This window comes from Arvicanthis niloticus, chromosome 3 (genome assembly GCF_011762505.2).
Source record: "Arvicanthis niloticus isolate mArvNil1 chromosome 3, mArvNil1.pat.X, whole genome shotgun sequence".
Taxonomy (NCBI): domain Eukaryota; kingdom Metazoa; phylum Chordata; class Mammalia; order Rodentia; family Muridae; genus Arvicanthis; species Arvicanthis niloticus.
Genome location: NC_047660.1, coordinates 137614856 through 137627803, shown reverse-complemented (window position 1 = coordinate 137627803; position 12948 = coordinate 137614856). Strand labels below are relative to the sequence as shown.

The window sequence follows — 12948 nt, the reverse complement described above, 5'->3', positions numbered from 1 at the left end:
TTGGGTAGACGTCTCTGTGGTGGATGGTCGTAAGAATATACCTGTGGTGGACTGTGGGAAAAACATTTCTGTGGCGGACAGTGGGAGGGATGTTCCTGTGGTGGACACTGGGGAGGAAGTCCATGTGGTGGACAGTGGGTAGGACGTCTCTGTGTGGACAGCAGGAAGGATGTCCCTATGGTGGACAGTTGGGAGGATGTCCCTGTGGTCTGAAAGAAGCGAGACTGGGCAAAGGAGGAGCCCATCACACAGAGTATGTGCCAGTTCCCCAGAGCCCTGTCAGCATGTCTGGGCCAGTGCCCATCTGTAGCTCTGTCTCTGCACCCAGCATTAGTGAGATGTCTAAGAAGCCAGCACTTTGTCTATCTTGGTCTCATTCCACCCAACCCTGGCTCTAGGGTTGCTGAGGATAGTCCCTCAGTCCAGGGGACACTACTTATAAATATATGGCTGGGACTATGAAGAGACACTCATTTTCTGTTAGGACTGTCCAGCCACCTGTCAACTACTGGGACCTTACAGGGTAACTACAGAGTGGATGCCCTGGAGCCTCAGTCCCTAGGTCCTATGTGGGGCTGACCAGCCTCAGATGTTGGTCAGGCCAGTAAATGGTACCTGCTGCTACTGAAACCAGCATGGGACTGCAGCCTTTCCTCAGAGGCAGGCCCAACACAGCCCCTCAGTATGATGAGCACGTGTCCTATAAAGATCAGATAAGCTGCAGAGAACAGCATCAGATAAGAACAGCTGTAGAGAACCCGGAGGCACTTTCAGCTAGGGACAGAAGCAGCCAGACAGGTGACATCAATGCAGACCAGATCCAGCTTGGCCTAGTTCTCACTTGGAACCATCCAGACCTTCCTCTCTTGCATCTGCAGTCACCATGGCCCTAGGTGTGGCAGAGACCTAAAGCCACCATGCTTCCAAGTTACTAGGGCATGAGACCCATTAGGAGGATGGGCAGGCTGCCTTGCACAATGGCTCACTCCTGAGGCCAACATGCAGACAGTGGCCTCAACTTGCATCAGCACAGGGATACCAAGACAAGTTCTTAAAAGGTCTGCAGCCAGCAGGTCAACCAAAGTATGATACCTAAAATCCACCCACTCTAAGCAGGGCACGTGGCTCCATGAGTAGACCACCCACCCAGCATCCCCAACAAGGAAGAAACCACATGTAATGGCACACACACCTGCACCCCTAACTAGCACTGGGGAGGTAGAGGCAGAAGGATCAGAAGTTCAAGATGACTACATGATACATGAGACTACCTCAGAAACAAACAGGGTTGGTGAGATGGCTCAGCAGGGTGAGATCCTTGGTGCCAACCACAAAAATTAACTGGACTGTGGAACCCACATGGTAGAAGACCTGTCCTAAAGGTTGTCCTAAGTACAAACAAAAACAGAAGGTGCTAGAGAGCCACTCAGCAGCTGAACACAGCTCCTGTTCCTGCAGAAGACCTGGGTTTGGTTCCCAGCACCCTACCAGAGCACCTGACGTGTTCTTCTTCTGGGCTCCACCAACACTATAGTCATGTATGCCAACCCACACATGTAATTAAACTTAGAAGGAAAGGAACAGAGAGAGTGAGAGAGAGAGAGATCTACCACTTATTAAATATGACCCCATGCAACCTCACAGATATCTATTAAATTTTGAGTTCCAGAACTAAAGTGGGTGACGGTGCAGGCTCCTCTCCTCTCCAGGGCAGCACAGAAAGGGTGGACAGAGGCCAAGACAGGAGAGGAGGGTGCAGGTACAACAGAAATCCCGAGGCTGGGGACAGGAGTGAGCCTTAGATTCTCTGCCCCACACAGAGCTTCACAGACATTACAGGCACAGCCCTTACAGCAAACCAGCTGCTGGCTTCATGGGCTCATCTGTACCTGCTGCTCACACTCAGGTGCAACTCACGACCAACACACTGCAGAAGAGGCGGCAGGGCAGTTGCCTGAGCCTCACCTGAGCATATGAACAAAACAGCTGTCACCTAACCCCCTAGAGGACAAACACCTGGGAAGAACTTTGGGACCTGGGTCCACCAAAGCAGGGCAAAGATAGGCAGAAGGGCAGAAGGATCTTGTATCTCATACCTGCCTCCTGATGCTGCCTCACTTGCCAGATAGCCATTACAGCTGATCAGACACCAAAGGGCTCAGCACATGTCAGCAAGGCACCTCCATTGCCTTATCCAAGAACAACACTGGTAAATATTCCTCCTGCACCCTGGGCCCTGAGTCAGCCACTTTCATCCAGTAAAGACAGTGACAAATGCCAGCTGTCAGTTGCTGTGAGAACAGTCTGCACTGGACAGAGGCAAACCCTTGCAGTACAAGTCTCCACTTGTCATCACTGGTCCCCTGTGAGCTCCATGGTAGGGAATGAGGAGGCCTCTGCCTATGTGTCTCAGACTTCCTGGCCCTGACCAACAGTGTGGCACCTGGAAGCATCTTCCTGTGACACTTCTCTGGAAGGTCCTAGCTGGCCTGATAGAGGCATTGGAGGAGGCTCTGCTTGGGTAAGCACGCCATTTGCGTTTTCTACACTATTTCACCCTGTGCCCAGTTCCTGCAACAGTGAAAACAGCACTCCATCTGTAGCTGACACATAAAGCACCTGTCATTCTCACTCCTATTTAATGCCCCTTTCCTACTGTGGCCAGGTATTTAGTGTCACACTACTGAGTGTCCAGGAGGCATAGCACAGGCCAAGGAGGCCTTGGCTACAGGAATGCCCTACTCCTCAATACTACCAACAGCAGCTAAAGACCAATCTCTGAAGTGAGGGAGACCACACCCATTGGATCAGCTCCCGAGAAGGACAGGCCACATCTGCTGCCTCCTCCATTCTGCTGTCCCCACAGCCCAGGAGGAGCCCCGCTCACACTAAGTTTGGCAAAACCCCAGTGAGCTCATAAAAGGGAAGTGATATAGAGAGTCCCTCAGTGTAACAAACACAGGAAAGTGTCCTGTGTGGCCCGATATGGACATAGTGAAGTGAAAGCGAGGAAAGGCTGGTGGAGAAAGTAGCCCAGCTGGAAGGAAATCTGAGGTCCCAGAACACACATCGCTGGGCGGCTGCCTGGGATTGGCGGTGGGGGTGTGGGTGCATTCAAGGCCTCAGCCATGGGGATCCTGGTGACCCCGAAACAGGGAAGGTAAGTAAGAGCTGTGTTCAAGTGGTTAAGGGCACAATGACCCACTGCAGGCTCCAAGGCACCGTCAGTTCCTGTCACTGCAATCACATCCAAGACCACACGACAAATCACTGAGGCCATCTGGAAGCATGGGTCATGCACAAAAAGACAGCTGCTAGCCTTCAGGTGACCAACAATGATATGCTTGAAGCAATGCTTGGTGACTGGCAATCCCAGAGGTCCTTGAGGCAGATTGTGAGGGAAGACAAGATGAGCTGAGAACCTGAAGGTGCCAGGCCCCAGGTCAGCAGTAGGGATGAGGTCTCAGCTAACTAGAGAAGCCAGAACCAAGCCAACATTGAGCAGCTACATGCATAGAGGGGGACATTCTCACAGAAGTCACTTGAGCCTAGAATACAGAAGGCACTGTGGTGGCCAATGCCAAGAGGTGGGAGGGGCTGCACTTATGACATTCTGCCTGTCACCCAACACTAACAGAAATGCCAGCAGCTATGGTACTGAAAAGGAGGGCAGGCTACCTCACACTTGGCTGGCAGGCAGCTGCCCTTCATGGGGTGTGACTCCATCAACTCACTGGCATGAGGGGCTGCCCACAGCACTTACTGGGCATGGCAAATGAGGAATGGGGAGGAACACCACTCACAAATCACAGGACCAGAGAGCCACCAACCCCAAGATCTAGCACACGCAAGATCAGCAACCCCATCTTAACATCATGGGAAGAAAGGTCAGGTCCCTTGCCCATACTAGGCACCTAATCACACTTGACTGGGGCAGATGGCATCACCCAATAGAGCCTAGCTTCTGGACACAGGGCAGATCTCCAGGGTGCTCAGGTCTCCCCTAACCTGCTGATTCCTTTAGTGACAAAGGATGAGTGCATATGGCTGATGCCCTGGGAGAAGGGGCCACAAAAATCACCAATCATCCTACACTAGCCCAATGATAGCCCCATTTTGCCAGAATATAGCACAGAGAACACGAACATCTTGATCTGCAGCCAGCAGGACCAACATGTATTCCCCACACTCTTCAGGGGCCGTCACTTAGAACAGCTCTGTCCCAAAACCCACCACAGACTCTTCTTCCTGCCCAGCTTCCAGATGCAGGAACTGATATGAGACAGGAGGCTGCTGGCTGGACCCACGCAAAATGCCCTGAGTTGCAGACAATGCACAAACCCAGGCTCCTTCCTGGCTCTCAAGCTTTTTGGCAGTAGGACTCACTGCCATGCCAGCATATGACTCAAGGCTGTAATTACCTTCAATGACAGGGGCAATGATTGCTAAGACCCTTACCCTGTGAGAAAGGAGCCAGGAGAAATGTCTAAGATTTATCTGGGGCAAGGACACCAAGAAAGAGTAAGAGCTGACCTAGTTTGTGGTATCCCAGGGCCTTTGCACCTGTTAAACAAATGCTCACCAGAGTCACACCCCAGCCAGAGAGGGTGAGGGTGTGTGTGTGTGTGTGTGTGTGTGTGTGTGTGTGTGTTTATCTTTAAAAAGTGGTGGTGCACACCTTTAATCTTAGCAATCCAGAGACAGAAGGTCTTTCAGTTCAAGGCCAGCCTGGTCTACAAAGTGAGTTCCAGGATAGCCAGAGCTACAAAGAGAAACTGTCTCTAAAAACAAACAAACAAAGTATCTGGGCCCACAGGCACAGGCCTGTCATTCCAGCTACCAGGCAGGAGCTTGCTGAGGTCATTATGAGGTTGCAGCCCTGCAATGGTCCTCAGGCCATGGGCACAGCGAAGCTTCTGAGTGATGCCGTGACAAGGACAGACATAGTCCTCCACAGTTACTACAGACCCTTGGGAAGTTAAGGAAAACACTCAACCAGCATACAGCAGTCTTGGCTGGGTGGAAGGGAGGCAATGGCCATGCTAGCACAGAGAAGCACAGTAGGCACTGAGGTGTCCAGCGGCACAGTCTCTCTAGAGAAGGGATAGCAATTGTCCCCCAGCCCCAGCAAATCCCAAATGTGCAAGTTGGTCCAGACCAGATCTTCATTTTCAAGATAAGTCTGAAACCTGCTGCTTTCCCTGCAATTGCAGAATCTCAGGCAAATTCCTCATTAAAAACACACGCAGAAGCCTTATTGGGCGGCAGCAGTTCCTTCACTGTGGCCCAGGTAAAGTGATAACTTCTGCCTATGGTGTTCCACTCTGCCTTCCTGGAGATTTTTAAACTCTCTGGATGCCCTGGGCCTCTGGAATCATCTCTGAGAAAGTGGTTTAGCTGGTGGCTTGTATTTCAATGAGCTCCTAAGAAAAGGGAGAGTAGCTTCCGCATGGAGCTAGTGCTGAGAGGGCACTGCACACCAAGAGAACAGTGGAAGGAGTGGGAGAGTGGGTTACAGTGTGTGCTAGCAGGGGGTTCCAGCACCCTAAACTACAAGCTTCTGTCCACCACACTGAAGGGACCCCAGGAAGAATCCTGTGCAGAGAACGCAGAAACAAAGGTCTAATGACAGACACGCCACTGCCACTAACCTGGAGTGGTGAAAAGCAAGCACCTCCTGCATCATGAGGCCCAGTGCCTGAATTGAACTCCCTTCCACTCCTGTCCCTGATTCTTTCTTTTTTTTATTTGGGGGATGGGGGGGGGATGTTCATGATAGGATTTTTCAGTGTATTCCCTGAATGTCCCGGAACTTGATCTGTATACCAGGCCTGCCTCAAACTGAGATTTGCCTGCCTTTGCTCCACAGTTCTGGGATTAAAGGTGTGTACCCCCCCACCTAGCTCCAGGCATTGTTCTTTCTTTCCTGTTTTAAATTTTGAGACAGGGTCTTGCTAACTGTCCAGGCTAGCCTTGAAATCACTATGGATTGTAGCCTAGGGTAGCCTGAACTTGAGCCTCCCAAGTGCTGGGACTACAGGCCTGGGTTCTCCAAGCTCAACTGCCTCCCCACTCACTCCAACTCCCTCTCAAGCCAAAAGCTGAACGGAGCAGTTCAAGTGGCTCCTGACACACCAACACTTTTCTTCAGAGAGTAAAGGTTCTGCAGCCCAACTGTCATGAAACCCCTCTGCCACCATTCCACCTCTGCTAGAGAAGCAGAGTCAAGGCCTGTTCCAAAGACACACCAGGACCACTTGTCACCCATCTATGTCAGCACACAGGCCTGTGCTCTTCTCTTGACCTAAAGGTTAAGTATAGGACACGACAGGTAAAGAGAGGCCAGGAACCAAGCCCAACTCTAAAGGGTCACAGGTGACACCTGAGGCCACAAAGACAGGACACCTGGCTATAGGGACCTGTAATACCTAGGGCAGCATCCTCGACAACCAAGAAGCCTACCCTAGATGTCAAAAGTGCCCAGGCTGAAAAACCCTGAGCTACAAAGTCATAGAATGACAGGCAGATAGGATTCAGAGGACAGATATGTACCTCCTGGGCTCCCATCAGCCACTCAGCCAGGGTCCTGTCAATGGAGTAGAGACACCACAACTCCGACTCACTCAACCTCCTCCCTTCCATTCATCCATGTAAAATTGTAGATGGAACACAAGACCATACCCCCAACACTTTTCATTCTTTTCTTCCCTCCCTCTCTCATCCCCCACTGAGCCTCCGAATTGCCCAGGGTAGTCCAGGGTGGGAAAAAAGGTACCAGTGAGCATTCACTATTGAAGGCAGAGACTCATCAAGGCTTACAGCACCATGGGATGGAGACCATGATCTGCATTCCCATTTTGTGAGTGGGAAAACTGAGGCCTCAGTTCAGGACACAGTGAAGTCACTACTAGCCTGGTTTGCTTCTAGGGTAGAGCCTGTACCTACCATCCCCCCACCCCCACCCCCACCCCCCCCACACACACAAACTTGAACCTATCTGATAACTCTGCAGCTACTCCCACTCCTAAGGTGGCGCTATGTATGGAAGAATTTTAGGAAATCATGGCCCTGGGGCAGGAGATAGAAGACAGGATGTGCTACTATCATCCACTTAAACAAACTACTGTGGTGCTAAGCCTAAAATGTAAAGGACAGCCTGTGCAGTCCAATGTGTTCTCAGTTCCTATTATGCACATACACAACCCAGCAGGACCTCAGCTGACCACTGAATAGCTAGAAGCCACTGTATCTGGAATCCTGCTCTTCTGTGCTATCTCCCTTCCTCCAGCACAGGCAAAACTGTCTTCAGCACCCTCCTTCTGTCCAGTGTTGAGGGACTCCCGAAACAGAACACAGATTGAGGGTGGGAGATCTTGGTTCCAGGCTGTCTCTCTCCCAGGAGAGAAGCAGCGCAAGGGGATTTCTCAAAGTCATAAGCTAGAAGTTCGAAGGGCCATGAGAGCTGCTGGTCCTGCCATGAGATCACCATGGCAACGAGAGCATTCAGAATACAGAGCAGGATCACAACTGAGGATGGTTCCTTACATATGAGCAAGGTGCACCTCACCTGAACGGTACAGAGTAGAGCTCTGCAACCTGGTCTGCCCTTGGTGGTTCAAGGACCCAGGGATCTAGAGATCTGGGGCTACCCTGCACCATACTGGATGGAAATCAAACTGAAGCGGGCTGGGATCTGGGGGATGGGGAAGATGATTCTGAATGCCCAGTCATGTTAAACAGCTACTACCTCAGAATGCCAGAGACAGGACAGCCCAGGGCAGAGAGATATGAAATGGATGAAGGCAGGGACTTGGGATCTAGGCCTGGAAAGACATGAGCCACAGTCCAAGGGAGCTCATAACTATAGGGTGACTTTCAATGCCTCAAAACACACAAGCAGCATGGCTGATGCTTAGAGGCTGGGCGCTAGTCCAGTATGCTAAGCCCAGGGCTCCATTCCCAGCATCACTTCAATCAGACACTTGTCATCCTAACACTGGGAAAGTAGAAGCAGGAGGGTCAGGAGTTCAAGACCTTCCTCTGCTACACAGCAAATTCAAGGCCAGTTAGGATTATATGACACCCTGTCTCAAAAGAAAAACCAATACCACACACCTAATTTACAAAGGTGATGAGATGTCAAACACCATGCTAGGAACATGCTCTAGAGATGGAGTATTCTGGAAGCACAAAAATGACTGGTTCAGAAATGATGAATGTGAAGCACAAACACTTCACCTCTGAGACGACTGTGACAGAAGGAGTGTCAGAGGTTAAACAGCAGGTGAGCACAGCCCTTCCTAGGCACAAACTTCAGAACCAAACATTCTCCATCTTAACTTTACAAGCAGTGAGCAATTTACAGTGGACAGTGTGTGGGCACAAGAAGAGTGAGCCCCATGGGACAACAAATGCAAACTGTACTCTCTCTCCCAATGAGAATCCTCACCAACAAACTCCTTCACCAAAAACTTCCTTTTCCATGGAATAGCTCTTGGTTGGCCTCTGTATCAAGCACTGCTCCATAATCTGGGGCCCACTAGTGATGAAGGAGAAACTCCAGCCCTGGCAGTACTTCTGCTCCAGCAGAGCGTGGCTTCGTCGGCTGACTACACCTGAAGTCGAAAAAATAAAGCAAGGCAGAGGGGACAGGAAAGGTGGCCACCAAAGAAAACAGGCAGACAGAGAATTCCTCATGAGTAAATGCAGCATGAAGAACACACCACAAAGGTGGGTGGGTGCACTCCAGACAGAGGAAATCCAGGATGCCAGCAAGGAAGAGGAAGGCAGGTCAGAGCAGAACTGGTCAGGGAGGAAGGGTCTGTGTAGAATACTCTAGCTTCTGGCTAAGGTGTTGGATGAGAAGAGGCAGAAGGGAAAGAGACCCCCTTGGAAGCAGTAGAGGTATGAAAAGAAGACTCCTGAGCACTTCAAAGTTTTGGGGGTAAGAGAGAAGTTCCTATTGACAACCATAACAGGCCGAGGTATGGGTGGTTTTTGGGGAGGGGATTCTGTTCTATACAGGACATTACCCACTCTAAAGGAGATCTCCATGGCATTAGCCTCATGTACTGCACACACCAGTCATCCCAGCACTTGGGAAGTAGAGTCAGCAGGGTCAGGACTTCAAGGCTAGCTTCAGCTGTATTGTGAATTGACAGCAACCTGGGCTATATGAGAGATTGTCTCAAACAAGCAAACAAAAATCCCCTAGTAATTCTTAAAAGGAGTCTGTGTTTAAAACACACCCACAATGTACATCACATAAATCTCTACTTCTCTGGCTCCCTCTACTATCTCCATCCCCAAAGGCTTGGGTAAAGTAGATAAGAGTGGGGGTTCGCCCAGACTACCCAGGTTCACATAGCTCTGCTTCCCGACCTGCCTCTAGTAACTAACTTACCTACACCTACCTTCCAAGGCCTGGATGGAGACTGAGTGTAAACACTTCCCAATCCCCAGTCCCTCCCAGGGCTGACTGAACTCTCTGAAGAACCCCATGTCCCTGGGTGTTCTACAGAAGCCTCAGGCCACATGTCACTGCATAGTAGAGTACCAGGTCCCAGCTAACAGCCTGCCTGTAGTTGTTAGGGAAGAAAGGACAGGGCTAAAAATAGACCTCTGAAATCCCAAAACTACAACCCCTGTGGAGCCCCCAAGGGAGAACATCAGGCATCAGGATAACTGACTATGAGACTGGGAAAGTGTTACATCGCCCGGAGTGCTCAGGTGGGATTCAGGGACACAGGGAGGGCTCACAGGGCAAAAGGGGGTGTGTAGAAGCAATGAGGACAGCGGTGCTCAACCTGTGGGTTGCCACTCCTTTGTCAAATGTCTACTTCCAGAAATATTTACATTACCACTCATAACAGTAGCAAAGTTACAATAATGAAGTAGCAACAAAAGTAATTTTATGGTTGGGGTCACCGCATCAGGAAGATTGAGAACCACTGAATTCGGAACTATAGATCAAGTAGCTAAGCCTAAATTAGGGGACATAAGCTGCACCCTAAAGGACTCCGGAGACCGGTGGGAAGAGAAGTGCAGGCTATGCAGCAATCTTCTATTCAAACCACTTAAATGGGATGTCAGACTCCACAAGGGAGGTTTCATGGTGTCAAAAATAAAAACAGGATGTGAAGAAGCAGTTAGGACTTTCAAGATCAGATGGCCAGGCCTAAATGGGGGCCATCAGGTGCACCTCAAAGGACCTGGAGGCCAGTGGCGGGAACAGGAGCGCCGGGCTCAGGTTAAAGCACATCTTGGAGCGCAACAAACAGGTCGGGGCGGCCGAGGCCCTCGCGGGATGAAGGAGGCCCGGACCCCAGGCGAGGGGAGCGGGAAAGGGAGCGTGGCGGGCTGGGCCCGCTAGCAGGCCCGGAGGTCTCGCCCCGCCCGAGGCCGCCGAGTCGCGTCTCAGGCCCGTTGGGCTCCCCGGGCGGCGTGCGAGGCCGGAAGGCACGGGATGGTGGGGGGCGGGCGCGGCGCGGCGCGGCCGAGGAGCCTCGAGGCCGGGCGGAGGCAGAAGCCGGGGCTGCCGCGAGGAGCCGGGCCGGGGGCCGGACGACACGGTAGGGGGGCCCGTTGGGTGCCCAGACCGGACGAGGCCGGACTCCCACAGCCTGAGGCGCTCGCCCTTCGACTCTGGGGCTCCCTCGACTTCCCGCCCCGCGCCCGCCCGCCGCCAGCTGGCCCCCGACGGCGCCTCCCCTACCTTCGTTCGCCAGGTCCGCCATTTTACTTCCTTAAGCCCTCCCACAAGGCCCCGCGCCCGGCCCCCGGGCTCAGCCTGCTTTCTGCTGGAAGAATTCTACGCCTGCGCATCCCATCAGCCAGCGCCGCGGCGAGGAGGAGGGCGGCTCGCAGCAGCGAGCGCTCCGGCCGCGCGCCTGCGCAGTAACGGCTCTCCGCCCACCTCCTCTTCCCGCCCGCAGAGGGGAGGGGTGTGGCTAACGCAAGCCGCGCACGCACCGATGGCTCCAGTTTGCTATTGGTCCTGAGGTCCCAGCGCTGGCGGCGTGCTGAGGGGGGAGGGGCGGCGGGGAGGCCGTCCGAGCGCCACGCATGCGCAGGAGGAACGTCCTGCTGCTGCTGTCCCGACCTGCATCCCGCTGCTTTCCCTGCTTGTTTCTAGGCGGGAGCTCGGGCGGACTTTTTAGCGATTCCGCGTACATGAAGGAGCGACCTGTCCCTCCAGCCTCAGTGTCCCTGAATCAGAAGCCAGTCCCTTTCACACAGCTTTCCTAAGGCCATTTGGGATGGTTGGGGAAGAGGCAAAGCCAGAGGTCACCCTAGACTTAGACACAAGCTGTCCAAATAAAACTAGACTCTTAACCTCTCTGGGCGTTAGACTTGGCATTGGTGCTCACGCCTTTAAGCCCAGCACTCAGGAGGCAGACGCAAGAGGATCTCTGTTTGAGGCCAGCTTGGTCTACAGAGCCAGGTCCAGGCCAGCCAGGGCTACACAGACAGACTGTGTCTTGAAAACAAACAATAAGTAAGTAATAAATACAAGATGTATTTGTATCTGTATGAGTGCTATGTGTGTGCAGGGCCTACAAAAAGCCAAAAAAGGATGCTGCGTATCCTGTAACTGAAGTGTGGGTGCTAAGAACCCAGTCCAGTTCTCTGAAAGAGTAGAAAGTACTCTTATTACTGAGTCCTGGTTTTGTGTTTGCTTTCAAAGTGCTGAGATGGAACCCAGTGTTTCCAGCATGCTAGTAAAGTGCCCCCCAGCCCTGCGTGGACAATTCTTGGCAGGACTCCACCCCTGACCCATAGCCCCTCACTGAGGGATTCTAGGCCGGGCTCTAATACTAGTGAGAGGTATTAGGTACCACAGGTAAAGGGGCTTGCTGTCAAGCCTCATGATCTGAGTTCAGTCCCTTTGGATCCAGATGTTGGAAGGAGAGAACGAATTCCTGCAAGTTGTCCTCCCAGACACACAAGTGTGCATACACAAGCACACACACAAATAAATGTAAAATTTTTTAAAAGAAAGGAGGAAGGGAGAGTGAAAAACCAGGCCTAAATTCACCTTTGCATATTGACAAGACACCTAAAAGCAGTTTACTACATGTTTTAAATCTTTGAGTATACTCCTACAGATTTGTGAGATAGGGAGAGACTGTCACAGTATAGTCCAGTCTGGTCTTGAACTCAAAATCCTCCTGCCTCATCTCCCAAGTGCAGGGGTCACAGGTATAGAAATCAATCTCTCTCTCTCTCCCTCCCTCCCTCCCTCCCTCCCTCTCTCCCTCCAATTTCTGAGGCAGGATTTTATGCACCCCAGGCTGCTCTCGAAACGGCTTTAGCTCAGGGTGCCTGTGGTCTTCTGATCTTCCTGCTGCACATGCAGAGAACTAGGCTAACAGACGTCACCATTGCACCAGCTTCATTGGCTTTTTTGTTTTGGGTTTTTTGGTTTGGTTTGGTTTGGTTTGGTTTGGTTTTGGTTTTGGTTTTTTTGAAAGAGAGTGTCATTACATAGCTCAGGCTGGTCTGGAGTTTTCAGTAATCCTCCTGCCTCAGCTTCCGACTCCTGGGAACATGAATGTGTACATACAACACAGCCTTCTGCCTTCCTGGTGCATTTGTGGCCTCCACACACACGTGAGTATGGATGTGTGTGCATAGCAGGTGTGCATGCAGAAGTGGGGGTGTTGGGGTGCTGCTCGATGTATCTGCTTTATTCACTTCAGAGAGCCTCCCTCACTGAACCTGGCATGGTGGGCAGTGAGCTCCCGCCACACTCTCCTCTCTGTCCCCAGCCATCCTGGCTTCTCACATGGGTGCTGGGGATTTGAACTCTGGTCCAAATGCTTTACCAGATGAGCCATTTATCCAGGTCTTCTCAGTCCCCTTTTCCTCTGTGGTCCTATCGCTGACCCTGTGACTTTCCATCAACGTGATGTTTCCTGATCGCTGTATGAGCCTGCACAGGGACTC

At 51.9% G+C, this 12948-nt stretch overlaps 1 protein-coding gene across 2 annotated transcripts in view; it reads right to left on the bottom strand.

Moving 5' to 3' along the window:
- The window catches only part of Ranbp3 (RAN binding protein 3), a 35970-nt gene extending 25038 nt beyond the window's left edge, over positions 1 to 10932 (bottom strand). The window contains exon 1 of one of the 2 annotated variants that reach the window (XM_034497062.1): positions 10715 to 10932. In XM_034497062.1, coding sequence (XP_034352953.1) covers positions 10715 to 10736 — 22 coding nt within the window. In that variant the 5' untranslated portion in view covers positions 10737 to 10932. The remainder of the gene's footprint in view (positions 1 to 10714) is intronic. The other variant, XM_034497060.2, reaches the window with a different exon arrangement.
- Positions 10933 to 12948: the final 2016 nt, after the last annotated feature.